Source organism: Papio anubis, chromosome 4 (assembly GCF_008728515.1).
Source record: "Papio anubis isolate 15944 chromosome 4, Panubis1.0, whole genome shotgun sequence".
NCBI classification, from domain to species: domain Eukaryota; kingdom Metazoa; phylum Chordata; class Mammalia; order Primates; family Cercopithecidae; genus Papio; species Papio anubis.
The window spans coordinates 165,642,114-165,656,779 of NC_044979.1; the positions used below are offsets into that span (position 1 = coordinate 165,642,114).

Here is a 14,666-nt window from a genome sequence, read left to right on the forward strand (position 1 = left end):
GTCAATGACTGCTTCAATATTAGGAGGCAGGAGGATCTCTGAGGCAGGAGCATCTCTTGAGCCCAGGAGTTTGAGGCAGGAGGATCTCTTGAGCCCAGGAGTTTGAGGTTATAGTGAACTATGATTATGCCACTGCACTTTTATTCCAGCCTGGGTAACAGACTGAGACCCTGTTGAAAGAAAGAAAGAAAGAAAGAGAGAAAGAGAGAGAGAGAAAGAGAGAAAGAAAGAAAAGAAAGAAAGAAGGAAAGAAAGAGAAAAAGAAAGAAAAAGCCTTAGGAAGAGAAACATCCAGAAGAATCCAGAGAAAATATTACAACACACTATCTGGCACACTTTTGAAAGTTAATGAATACTTGCTGAGTGAAGAAGTCAGCAAATCACTCAAGTTACATTTGTCATTCTTTATCAAGCAGCTAGAGCTCTCTCATTAATTAAAAGCATCATAAATTTACTAGAATTAACAAATAAGTATTAACAAAAGTCATATTTTTAGTACCTGAGGAAGCACATTTATTAGGTGTTAAAGCAAGTCTTTTCTCACTTGGTGGAAGACACAAACAAAACCTGAGGGACTGTGCTTGCCAGGAGAATCTTCAAACAACTTGTACAAAAAGAAAGAGTTTTATTTGGAAGAGTTTTGTAAGAAGTGATATATGGCAAGCTATAATTAGCAAGAAATCTCAATCCTAATATTGATTCTGCTTAGCCAAACTTACTGGAAGGTAAATGCCAGGTCCTCCGGAGAGAGCACAAACTTTAGAAATCACCAGAAGCATAGCTCAGAGATCTGAAGTTAGCTGACAATAAGGTTAATGGTTGGCATCTGCTATGCATCTAGTCAATGGCTGGCGACAACAGAAGACATAGGTCAAAGGGAAGCCACTACCAGACATACAGTTCAAGATCTAGTAGATACAAGAGAAGTGGGTCAGTGGATGGAAGCTGTTAATCGAGAATCTTGGCATCTGGTGTGTGTTGGTGGATGCCCTGAACTACAGACACAGGAAGTGGCAGGAACAAAGTGAGTTTCTTGGCAGAGTCTGGACACATGACAATGAGTAGAAGGGCCGCAATAGATTTGACAGTTGCTGAACCCACAGTTGGCTGGCTGGCAGCTGGTGGGTTTGTTACTGTTCTCTTGGCAGTTGTCCAGGAACCAGGTTGGAAACTGCTAAGTAAGCAGAGGGCACCTCTTCAGCTCACTCTTCTAGAGCAGAGAAAAGCAAATCAGGAAAAAAGAATGTAGCAATAACTACCCAAAGAGCAGGCGCTCTCATTTCCAAAGCAGCAGTTGCTGAAAGACATGAGTTTCAGAAGAGGTATAGAAGCTTTTTCAAATGTGCTCATCACCTTCTAAGCAAATTTCCTATATATCCTCACTGTTTTCTGGCAGTTCCATATACTCACTCACATCCGAATAGTTTGTTCGGACGTCCATGAAAATGCCCTCCAGCCTTCTTGTATAATTTTACTTACAATTTTAAATGTCCCAGCTATTAACTCTCATTCTTTTCATTACGTCCAGGAAATGTTCAGAATCATAACTAGCTGAGATGGAATTCCTTCTTTAGGATATGGTGCAAGAAAGAGGGGAACATAGGTGCTCTTCTCCACAGGTGGTGGATACAACATACCGAAGAATAGTGACTTGCAAAACAAAGATGACTTCTCATTCTTGAAGGTCTCACAGTTCTTTTTATCAGCAAAAAGAGAAAAAATGTATACAATGTGGTGGGTTTTTTATAAACTAAACTCTTCAAAATAAAATATTATCATTTATTCTAGGATTCTATACAGATTGTATCTCCATATAAATTCACCCATTTAAATAACATACTAGGCCAGTGTGGGGGCTCATGCCTGCAATCCCAGCACTTTGGGAGGCCAAGGTGGGCAGATCACCTGAGGTCAGGAGTTTGAGACCAGACTGACCAACATGATGAAACTCCATCTCTACTAAAAACACAAAAATTAGCTGGGCATGGTGGCGAGTGTCTGTAATTCCAGCTACTCCAGAGGCCAAGGCAGGAGAATTGCTTGAAGTTGGAAGGCAGAGGTTTCAGTGAGCAGAGACTGCACCATTGTATTCCAGCCAGGGCGACAAGAGTGAAACTCTGTCTCAAAAGCAAAAACAAACAAACAAAAACTAGCGTGTAAAATTCAAATTCATTGAAACCCTACCTGAAGTGAATTGGATTCCAAAGTCCTGAGAGATTTTTGCAAATGTTTTTATAGATCCTTGTGAGAACTAGAAAATTTACTAAGATTTGTTTGGAGGGTGCTTTTATTTCTGGTTTATTCTGATTTAGTTTATTATGTTATTAAAAAAATAATCTATTGAAATCACAAGATATTTAAAAGATTTTTGATACATGTGTCCAAATCCACACCTGGACTACAGTGATGAGTATCTGGTTCTCCGCCTCCTCAACACCACCAAGTATTGTTAGCATATCTATTTTGACAGTTTGATGTGAAAGATAGTATTTAATTATTGAGCTAATAAGTATTCATTAGATGACTGTTGAGGCTTTCTATTTTGGTATATTTGTATTGATTATTTAGCTTCCTAGTTGTGGATCTTGATTGTCAGTTTTAATATCACTCAGTAAATGTATCTTTGATTTAAAAAGAGATATTTTTCTTTAAAAAAAAGAAGAAAATAAACATTTTTAGAAAGAGTAGTTTTGAGAGATTTTGTATTGTCAAATAAAACTTTGCTTTGAAAAGTATGGTGAATTTTTAGAAAAGAAAATAAAGCCTATTCCTGGCCTATCACTTAGAGAGTTGGAATTGGACCTAAGAACTTGATTTACTTTGAGGATACATCTCAAAGCCTGGTTAGAAATCCACTGGATGAGAAAATTCCACAGGCATTTGACAATCATCAAAGTTTCTGATTAGTATGCCTATATAAAATTAAAACAAACTCATTGCATTCCAAAAGATCTAAGATAGAAACAATTTTCCATTGAAACTTCTTGGGGAAAGCTCTTACGCAACTTTGACCAAATATTTTCTTTTGCAGATCTCCCCCCGACACACATATATCAAACTTCTTCGACATTTGATAGATAGATTAGATTATACAGTGACACATTGGATTAAAGGTTTAGTAGTGTGTGGCTTCCATATGCCAAAGCATTAACATGGTAATTTTTCTAAATTGCTTGTTTATAGATGTAGAAGATTCAGTAAAATGAGTGTCCATGAAAATGAACTGTGGTCAGCCCCTAGAATAATGCTTAGTATATAACAGTAACTCAAAAGTATTTGTTGATTAAATGATGCTGAATGATGTGTTTGAAAATATAATTTTAAATAATGGTATTCAGCTGTGTTTCAGCAAACATAGTATGAGACTCTATCCCTGAGGAAAATTTTTTTTTCTTTCAAGATTTCTCTCTCCCTGTCTTCCTTTTTCTTCTTCATTTTTGCCATTTCTTCACACTACTGGGAAGGAGACAGAAAGTATTTTGTTTTACTCACAGTTTCACCCCAATAATAAATAGAGTAATGAAGTGTAGGTCTCTTTATAGGAAACAAGGCAATGAGTATGCTTTAAAATATAGCAGTCTCTTTACCCTGTGGTTGAGAAAGTTCTGTAATCAATTCATAAATTTGTGTTACAGATATTTCTTGCAGGCCATCATCACCTCTAGAGATACAGCTCATGCTGACTTGACAATACCAGATATTTATCAACCAATAAGAATTTCATAAAGAAAATGGAAAGTGCTCTTCTATTTTCATGGAGAATGAAGGCTCATCAATACAACTGTCCCTGGAGCAAACAGGAACAGACAATGTGTTATGTGTGGGCCACATAACATTTCCTTGTGTGGTCTTTTTTTGTCCACTGTATTGTTACATCTGATAATTGTCTATTTATATTGGGAGCCAGAGGTAGATTGCACTTGTATATGGAATTAAAAGGAATAGAAAAAGTGAAAAGGCAGCAAAATATTGTGTTTTTGTGTGTGTATCCTCTGAATTTGCCTCTAAAGTCATTGGTCTTGAGTGCCTACGTGAGGCTAAATTGCTCCTTGGAAGGTTCTATAAAAAATTCCTTATTAAGTACACTACATTTTCTTAGGTCATGGAAATAAAACAATTTTGACATTTGCAATAATGCTCTGATTTGAGTTTAGAAGAAAACATAGCCTGCAATTGATTTCGCTAACTGGAGTGTGGCCTATATTGCAAACCCTATATCCTTCCTTTAATTTTTAAATAATTAACTGCCAAGATATGCAAATACTAAAAATTTTTTTTTTATTTTTTCTTCACAGAATAGTAATGTCTTTTGTCTTTTGACTTTGGATGAAAAAATAAGATAATAGCAGAGGAAATACAAAGCTAAAACACCTGTGATCCAGTACAACTGTGAGTTAGAAAAGTACAAGTCAATGTCCATAATCAGCTTATTAAAATGAAGCAGGTGCATCAGAAATGATGACAGGTACTTGTGCATAAGAAAGTATGAGCTTCCATAATTGAACTTTCATCGCTCGATATCTTCATGTGGACCTACTTCATAGAATCATTTTAATGTGACTGTTTCTATCATAAAAGGGATATGTTATGTTTTGCTAAATAATTTTATCTACATGTTGTAATAGAGCTGGTCAATATAGATATAATTAAGAAGGCAAACCATAATTTATTCAATATTGCGTTAGTTCACAGAATAATTTTTAAAACTTGACACTTTATTGATTGTTCTGCAATGAGGCATTAAGTAATAATATGGTTTTTATTATTAACTTCAAATTTAGATAAACTTAACATGGGCTTTAAAGAATTTACTAAAGAGGATTAAATACATTTTTGAGGGGCCACATATTATCTGGTTAGATTAGATTACTATAGAAAGTAGCTTTGGATTCATTTTCTAATACTGAAAAGTTCCGGCATTTGGTTGAAAGATCTGTATATCAAATGTCCAATTTGCAGTCCTGTTAGTCTGGATTCAAGTGAAGAACCTTTATCAGAATGACATGGTCAATACTACACTGTCTATACAGAATGGCTGTTCCTCAGTTCACCCTTGTTGGGATATGAGCTTTGAAGGTTTCCTTTCAGTTCATCCTATAGCCTCTCACTAGTAGCACTTTCTGTATATGGCACATGATATAGGTGCCTTATGTGCAGTAAATTGCCTGCTCATGTCGTGCCGGAGGCCTAGATGTCACATAAAGGGCATTCACCTACTTGAAAAAGGTTACTGCTTTCCACAGTATAAAAGTACTGGAGTATGCATAGGACATGAATGCTTTCAGTAATTCATGGGATTTTTCTTAATTAATGCTATCTATCAAGACAATTGTTAGACACCTCAGAGTATAAATAGCCACATAATTGTATTTTAAAAGTAGATCTCCAGTTTCATTGCCAGATATCTCTCAGCACAAACTAGATTAGTATGAGAACAACGGCTTTTGTTTCAATGCACAAACCAAACTTTGAACATCTGCATTCCAGGTACAAAAAAGTCCATTGTAAATATGTCAGCAAGAATTAATATCATTAATGACATATGCTTATTTGATCAAAGGAATACATTAAAATATAAAGAGTAATTTCCTATGAAAAAATGTAATAAGACCAGTAAAAAGGAACAGAAATGTCCAAACAATTCAAGAGAAGAAAAGTGCTTAGACCTTGAACAAGGTCACAAACATTTAAGTACTGTCATGGTAATATATGTCTGAAAAGTTACAGAATTAAGAAAGTTTTATTTTATGTATTTCCTTTAAAGCCTGCAATCAGGTTTACTCCGGTATCTTAATATATGTTTTGGTAATTTGTTAAGCTTTAAAAAGTGAGTAAAATGTTTACAAGGTATTGGCTGAGGAACTTTGTGTTGAAAGTTAGTAAATATCAGTGTCAAATTTGAAAGATTTTGCATATTGCAAGGAAAAAGTAACTGTGCTTTCTTACTTGATTATGAAGGGCACTTCCATACATCATCTCTATGATTTGAAGTGGACTATGCTTCTCCCTTCTATTGGTTTAAGAATTACACAGACTATATATTCTTCTATCGCAACATAACTTAGAAGGATTTATTGAAAAGTTCAAAATATGCTGTTTTTGTTTTTATTCCATTGATGAGATAAATTCATGAATGGGAGTAACAGAATATATTAACACATCTAGAGAAAAAATATTGTTGCTTATCCCTGCATAGCTGCTGGTACATCACAGAGAGCAACAACAAAAACCCATAACCAGTGCTATGATTTGGATGTCTTCTCCAAAACTCATGTTGAAATTTAACTGCCATTGTGATGCTTTTGGCAAGTGGAGGCTTTAAGTGGTGATTAAATGGCAGAGTCTTCATAAATAGATTAATCCTGTTATTTCATGAGTGGTTTAATTATCCAGGAGTGAGATCCTGGTAAAAGAATGAGTTCCCCAGGATACCCTTTCTCTGTCTCACAGGCTCCTTGGTTCCCTCCGATCATGTGATAGCTTTCACCATGTTTTCACACAGCAAGGGGATCCTTATCAGACACAAACCCTCTATCTGGAATTTCCAGACTCCGTAGCTGAGAACTGATAAAAATTTCTACTGTTCATAATTTGCCCAGTCTGTAGATTTCTGTTACAGCAATAGAAAATGGACTAGGACTACCAGCCAAAATCTTAGGTCAGAGCCTAAAGTGACTCCAGTGAGACATTAGATGAATAGCTGATCAACAAATCCTAAAAATTATAATTGCAAGATTTAAAAAAGAATAATTTTATGAAAGAATAAGTCTTGTTATGTAACATGGACCACTTGGATCTTACTATCTAAGCAAGATGATGTAATTCATAGCAAGCAAAAATTAAATACTCATCTTTAATTAGAAGTCTATCTTGTTGAACTTACTCTACTTTTGGAAAACAACCAATGATGGCTAAATACATTTCAGACATAACTATTTGAGGCAACCCTGTTGTTGGCAAAGACTCTAATGTATTGAACACATTGGCAAACTCTCTGATCCTGCTCTTTCTTCACTCACTACCATCTAGCTGCACTGGGTTCCTTTTATTCTGCATTCTCCCCAAGTTCCTGCCTTTGATCTTGTTTTCCATGTCTAAAACGGTTGAATGCAGGGCACTCTCCTTTTAATATTTCTAGATACGATTCAAGTGAAATTTCTGTTAATGCGAAAATATCCCAACCGTGTTAAAATTAGCTAGCTCCCCTCTTTTTATAATATAATTTGTATCCCCTTCATACTGTTTTATATACTCTTATATTATCATATTTCTTTATCAATATTTATGATTTATTTTTTGTCATTCCCCCAGATTGAGTTATTATTGTATTTCCAGAATGTAGAAGAGGGCTTGACATATAATAGAAATTCCTTATTACTGACTGAGTGCTTATGCATGATGAAATTACTTCCAAGGATAAAAGTGGCATTTATCAAATTGTACAATGAATCACTGACTGAATTATCAATCTGAACTGTTTAAGTAGATTCTCCCAACCATTTCAGGGAACATAGTCCAAAAAAAAAGCAAAGAAAATGACTAGTTTAATGATTTAAATGAAAGTGGAACAATGAGTCGGTAGTCATGTCACTGCATATGTTTTAAATATTTCACTCCACGCTTTTCTTGCATGCATGACTTCTGACAAGGAGTCTATTGTAATTCTTGTCCCAGTTTCTCTATAGATAAGGTATTTTTCCCCTGGCTTTTTTTTTTTCCAGGATTTCACATCATTTTTGTTTATCTGAAGTATGAATATGATATGCCTAGGTATAATAATCTTTTTGTTTTATTCTAAAATGCTGCTTGGTGTTCTGTGAGCTTCCTGAATATGTGGTTTGGTGTTTTTCATTAAAATTAGAAAGTTCTCAGTCATTACTGCTTCACAATCTTATTTCTCCTCCTTTTGACATTGAAGTTAAGAGTATATTATACGTTTTGAATTGTTCCATAGTTTTGGATGTCCTCTTCTGTGTTTTGGTGTTTGTTATTGTTGTTGTTTTCCTGTTTTTTTTTTTTAATCTTTGCATTTCAGTTTGGGAAGTTTCTATTGGCGTAGCCTCAAGTTCACTGATTCTGCCCTTCATCATGTCCAGTCTACTGAGACCATTAAAATAAGTACTGATTTATGTTGCAGTAATTTTTATTTCTAGCTTATTTAATTCATTCTTTAAATTTCTATCTGCTTTGATCTTGTTTTCCATGCTGCTTTGTCCTGCTTCCATTGTCCATCTGTCTTTATATGTTATTATATCTACTTTTCCCGTTAGAGCTCTAAATGTATTAATCAGAGTTATTTTAAGTTATGTCTGATGATTCCAATGTCTATGTCATATTTGAGTCTGATGTGTATGCTTGCTTTTACTTTGGAGGCTGTGCTTTCATTGCCTTTCGGTGTGTTTTTTTGTTGAAAGTTGTATTGAGTAGTAGGAACTGAGACAAATTGGCATTTAGTGTTAGATTTGAAATGATTCTGGCTAGAAGTTGGGCTGTGTTTAATATTTGCTGTAGCTGTAGGTGTCAGAGGATTCAGATTTCTCTAGTACCCTTAATTTTTGTCTACCCTCTTGGTTTTCAGCTGACCTAAGTACTCCTCCTTAGAGACGATCTGCTTCATGGAGCCCTTTCAACTATAATCCATTGTTATTCAACTGGAGCCTTGCTGGTGCAGGTGGAAAGATAGAAGAGAGGGGAAGCATTTCATAATCTTATAATTAAACCTTAGTCTTTTATTGGACCTGTGTCCCTGAGCTGTGACCTTCACTGGTATTTCTTAGTCCTCTCTACTTAAGTGAGCCAGAAAAGTAGTGGGGGTGTGGTGTGGAGAGGGAAAATACCATTTCCTTGGATTGAATAAGGTCCTGGTAAAGTCTTTTTTTCCTGAAGAGTAAGGATTTATTATGGAGGAGGTTCTGAGCATGCTTTTCTAGGATTATTCCTCCCTTTCTCTTGACAGAGCCATCGGGGCATCATCCTTGGATTTCTTCCATGAGAAACCTGTGGGATCCCTAGAGGCAAAACCCATGAAGTATATGAGGTATGAGGCATCCTTAAGACTGTGGCAGCTAGGAGGGTTTGATACACATGCTAGTACACACTCAGCCTCCAGAAATTCCTCAAAATTTATGATTTAATTGTTCCTACCCGATGATGACTTCAGCAGCTTTTGCTCTAGAAAAGCATACTCCAGATGTGACTCTAGACTCACCTGTCTCCTCAGATTTTGGAGTGGAATTTTGCCCTCCAGACTTAGCTCTTTGATGGGTTCAGGAAAAGTCATTGATTTTCAGGTTGCCCATTGCTTTCTTGTTGTAAGAGAGGGGTGGTGACTCTTAAGCTCCTTACGGGTTGGAATTGAAACCAGAAATCCATACATTCCTTGAGTCATCATCCCCAATGGCATCACTTTAGTTAATTTCTGGAAAAATTCTCTAAGCAAAAATAAAGTTTCAGTGGAGAATGAAATTAATGTTTATACTGGCTAGTGACTATTCAGAGATAAATTTAGAGAGAAGACTCAGAATCCAAATTCTACGCTGAAAATGCCTGAATAATCTGTTAGACTAACTCTGTTTTTGTTTTTCTTATGTATGACTGATTTAAAGACTCTGATAATTATTCAGGTATATATGTTTACTTTTTCCTCAACCCATTTAGATCAAGATAAGGAAGAAGATGATTCTGTGTGTCTTTCTTATGTATTTGATATGTGGAGTCTGATCTTGAAATTAAGGAAAAATAGTGATGCTTCATAATTGCTTTTGATAGAGAATTATGCTTTCTTGATTAAAGTTCAGCTGAAAAGGGCAATGTATTATTTGAGCTTACAGTTTGACAAAAGGATGTCAGCTTTTGTAAAATCCAGTTTGAAAATGACTATATCCAGAAGGTTAATCACAAGGAACACAATGGTACTTGAATATTAATAAAGAATATTTAATTTTTCGTGAAAACAGGAGCCTAAAGACCTACCCTTCACTTATTTTCATCATAGGAATAGAACCTATACAACTAGAAGGCAAAACATATCAGATAGTACATTGCCCTTTAATAAACAAATCTTTATATTACACTTGTAATGTAGTTTACTAGAGAAACATGGACTTTGAGAAAACTTAGAAATTAATCTCAGACAAGTAATTTACAATCTCTATGATTGTGGCTAAATTAAGAACAATTAGAGCTACTGTGCCAGATATTAAGGAAATTAAATTAATAAAATACTAAATCAGACATAGTTGGAACAGACAATTATCACACACGAACAAAGGTATAGCTATTAGCAGGTCCTGTCTAGTCATGGGATATTGGATACAGAACTTTCCTTAATTCTTAGCTCTCAGACTTGTAAGCTGCAGGGAAATGAGAAGCAAACATTTGTTTCCCTCAGACTCAGGAAAGAGAGCATAGATTAAAACTTCAAAGGAAAAAATGTGAATTTCTCATCACCATCCAATCAAAAGACAATCTACTGTCATTCAAATCAATAAACATTTACAGAAAGCCTAGGCATGGTACTGCCACAAAGGCAGCTTTCAAAGGGCTTAAAGTCCAGAGGAGAGATTATAAATGCAAATAAAACAATACAAAATAAAACATGTTAGTGATGTAACAATAGACAATTTGTCAACAGAACAGAATAGGGTCTAGAAACAGACCCATCCATTTAAAGATAATGTATTTATGAAAAAAGGGACACAGAATTGCAGAGTAGTAGAAAAAGGAGGGTGTTTTAGGAAATGGTGCTGATTCAACTAAAATTTTGGCCCCTAACTCACACCACACACACACACACACACCATTCATCGATGGTGTATTTAAATGTTGAAAACAAAACAAAAAACTTCCAAAGTTAATATTTTTGTTAATTTGGGGTAAACAAAGATTTCTTTAAAAGGATGATAAAAGTACTAACTATAAACAGAAAATCAATAAATTAGACTCATTTCTATTAATCTAAATACACCATTAAGGGAGTAAAAGACAGGGAATAATATGGAAGAAGTTATGCAAAATATGTACAACCAACAAAGAGTTAATATCTAGACCATGTAAACTATTCCAATCCTAAAGACAGACAAACCTACTAAAAATAGGGACAAATGATATTAATGTTACTTCACACACAAAAAAATGTAAATGGCCAAGAAACAAAAAACATTGTCTTAAAAAACTGCTCAATTCAATAGACCATCAAGAAAATTAAAAATAATACAAACATTTGTTGGAATTTTGTTCTCACTAGAAATGCTAAACGTAAATAGGCTGACAACTTCACGTGTTGGTGAGGGTGTAGAACAACTGGAATTCTCATACTCTGATAGTAGAAGTCAGTATTAGCAAAACTGCAAGGCATAACTTTGTAATGGTATAAAATAGAGTTGAACAAGCACATCCTACATAACTTAATTGCACCCTTACACATATTGCCAAATAGAAATATCTCCAGAAGTGTATTAAAATATAGTACAAGTATACAAGAACATTCTGTACATTAATTCTAATAGATCCAAACTAGAAACAACCTAAATGCTCATCAACAAAATAATGTATAAATAAATTTCGGTGTTGTAAACTTGAATATTAGACACATAAAAAAATAAAAAGACTACTGGTACATGTAACAATATGGAAATATCTCACAAACATAATATTTAGTTCAAAAAGACAGAGAGCAATGGATAGATACTTTATAATTTCATGTTACAGTTCAAGAACATTCAAAAATTGTTATGTATGTTATATGTTAATAAAAACCTCATTTCAAATGATGCCAAAATAACAGTTCAACAAGATTAACAACAGACGTATGGCTGAGATAAAAGGCAGGCTGAGCCAATGTGTGATTAGGGTGAGGGGCACAGAGAGGGCCAGGGAAAGGGTGCAAAAAATAAGGGGATACAGAATTCACAAATTCAAAATATCCAGGAGAGCAAGCAAATAAGGGAAATGATGAACCAGAATGAAATTAACAACAGCGGCATGATCATGATAGTAAGTGGAACTGACATTCTACTTCATTGTCAGGAAGTCTCTAGGGCAAGATGGAACTGAGAATCACAAGTGTGTGTCTTGTCTAAAAGGAACAGCTGAGAGTTAGCACCTGCCAATCACTTTTTTACACAGCGATGCAGCTTCTAGCTTTTCTAGCTATTCCAGTTCCTCAAAAAGGTAAATATTCATGCCTTTACAACTTTATTTTAATTTGTGAAGTACATACCCACACACATTTTAGGTTGAGTGAGAGAAAAAAATGTATCTTTAATTGTTACATGTCCCACAGCATATAACTTCTGATAAATTCTGCCATAGTTCAGGACTGTTTTGTTCACCTCAGTATCTTTTGTGCCTGGCATAGAGTATGCAAGCAGTACATTTGTTTCTGAATAAATCAAAAGATTAATTAATGAACTCAGACTGGGTTTTTTAAAAGCGAGTATGCATTTTAAAACAAAGCTGAGAACATACTGCTCTCAAGGATGACATATGCAAAAGGCTGGATGATTGTAAAAAGCATGTGTTTGGGGACCTATGTGTAAGTCAGGATTGCAGGAGCTTAGTTTTCTTATTTGCAATATTGAGCAAAAGAGGATGAAGCCAGAGAGGTGCGGGAGAGAAAGACAGTGGGGGAAACTAGGTGTCATGTTAAGAGGTTTGAATATTTATCTTATGGGAATAGATTATAGAAAGCCATCAAAGGCATAAGCAGAAACGTGGTTAGGTTTGCAATTAGAAAGAACATTCTGGTGGAAGTGCATTCAGTAGGATAGAGAGATAAGAGACATCATTCCTAATTTTTCCTTTTCAAAACAACTTTCCCCAAGGACTTTTAGGGTCTCTCAAGTACATAGGGTCAGAAGTCTAAAAAGCAGCTTAAGGAATAAACCATCACACAATCCCTCTACTGTCAAAAAGAATATATGGTTGAGTATCACTTGTCCAATTCAGTCATCTTGAAAGCAACTGACGATGGTCATTTCTGTGTTAAAACTAAGTCATGAAACACAAACCACTGAACCACATTCTTAATTTGGACTTAATCGCATTTATTATAGTGCAAATAAAATACATTCTTCCCACACCAGAGCAACATTGAATACCATTGTAAACTAAATTTTTGGATGTCAAGGAAAGATGAAAGTAAGATAAAACGTGTGACAGAAGCATCTTGCATTAGATCAGGCAGAGTAAAACTAAGAAACATCAGTTGCTACTAGCAAAGAAGCAAAAGTCCATGGAGTTTGAATTTTTGTTTTGGATCTTCAGAGTGATTATTGACCGGAACAAAGAAGCTACTGGTTTCACAGTCCAGAGCAAGATGGACGACATGTGTTGAACACATGGGTCAGAGGTTGGCAACCACTGAACAGAGGCCTCAGAGGTCTGAGGCTGCTGGACACAACGTGAAGAGTTTGAGGACCATAGGCTAAGCAACTCGAGGGTCGGCATCCAGAAGTGAGGAGGTTTTGGGGCTGGCAACTGTTGGAGAAGCAGGATTGGGGGCGATAGCCACTGGGCACACAGCCTCCTATGGGCTGGTAACTATTGGGCAGCAGACTCAGTGGACGATAGCCGCTGGACACGTAGCTCTGTGGTCTACAGGATAGTGGAAGGCAGGAGCTGGAGACGAAAGAAGAAGCAGGAAGAAAACTGCTTCCTTGGCAGGGCCTGGGCACGTAGTAGGCAGTGGAAGAACCGCAAGAGGTTTCAAGGTTGCCGGTCTCACAGTGGGCTGGCTGGCAGCTGGTTGGTTCACCGCAGGTCTCTTGGCAGTTGTCTGTGAGCCAGGTAGGGTCTTGACAGCTAGCGGGTAAGCAGAGGACATCTCCACAGCTGACGTTGGTAGGGCAGAGGGCGATGGAGGTGAGAGGAATATGGCAGGAGGTTCTGAGAGATCCTGAGCTGCAGTTTCCAGAGCAGTAGTTGGGGCAAGACATAGTGAGGTTGTGAGAGCAGGCTGCGGTTGAGGGAAAGAAGCGAGTGTCTCAAGTTTGTTCTGCCCTTTCTTGACTTGACCCTTTATATATCCCTAGAAGGTGGTGTTTTTGCATACAGACTCTTCCTCTTGTTGTATGAGGATGCATCAGAACTCTTTATTATATATAGCCAAGGAAGTGATGCTTCCACCTTCCATAAAACTGGATGCTCCTTGCAATGCCATCCATTGATTAAGTCTATCTATAAACCAATGCGACTGCTTTTTAATAGGATCTATCCTTCTTAAATTATCCAAACAAAACAGACACATTTTAAAGTCTATGTACTTATTCCAATGATAACCACCATTGCACAAACATTCTTAACATTCCTCTCTTAGAATTCTCTTTGAAAATTGTAGCCAAGAAACAGGAAACATTTTATTTAAAAAGTGCTCAATTCAATGGACCATCAAGAAAATTAAAAATAAAACAAACATTTGTTAGAATCTTTGACAAACCTGACAAAAACAAGAAATGGGGAAAGGATTCCCTATTTAATAAATGGTGCTGGGAAAACTGGCTAGCCATAAGTAGAAAGCTGAAACTGAATCCCTTCCTTACACCTTATACAAAAATTAATTCAGGATGGATAAGAGACTTAAATGTTAGACCTAATACCATAAAAACCCTAGAAGAAAACCTAGGCAATACCATTCAGGACATAGGCATGGGCAAGGACTTCATGTC

At 36.0% G+C, this 14,666-nt stretch overlaps 1 protein-coding gene across 1 annotated transcript; it reads right to left on the minus strand.

The window, feature by feature from the left end:
• Nucleotides 1–13,025: 13,025 nt before the first annotated feature.
• Nucleotides 13,026–14,278, minus strand: LOC101021702 (keratin-associated protein 26-1). Its single transcript, XM_021935390.2, has one exon. The coding sequence runs from the start codon at nucleotides 13,935–13,937 to the stop codon at nucleotides 13,302–13,304; it is 636 nt and encodes a 211-aa protein (XP_021791082.2). The 5' UTR covers nucleotides 13,938–14,278; the 3' UTR covers nucleotides 13,026–13,301.
• Between the last annotated feature and the right edge of the window lie 388 nt (nucleotides 14,279–14,666).

Coding starts and splice junctions, on each gene's coding strand:
- LOC101021702 (XM_021935390.2), bottom strand. CDS start 13,937: ATGTCTTGCCCCAACTACTGCTCTGGAAACTGCAGCTCAGGATCTCTC.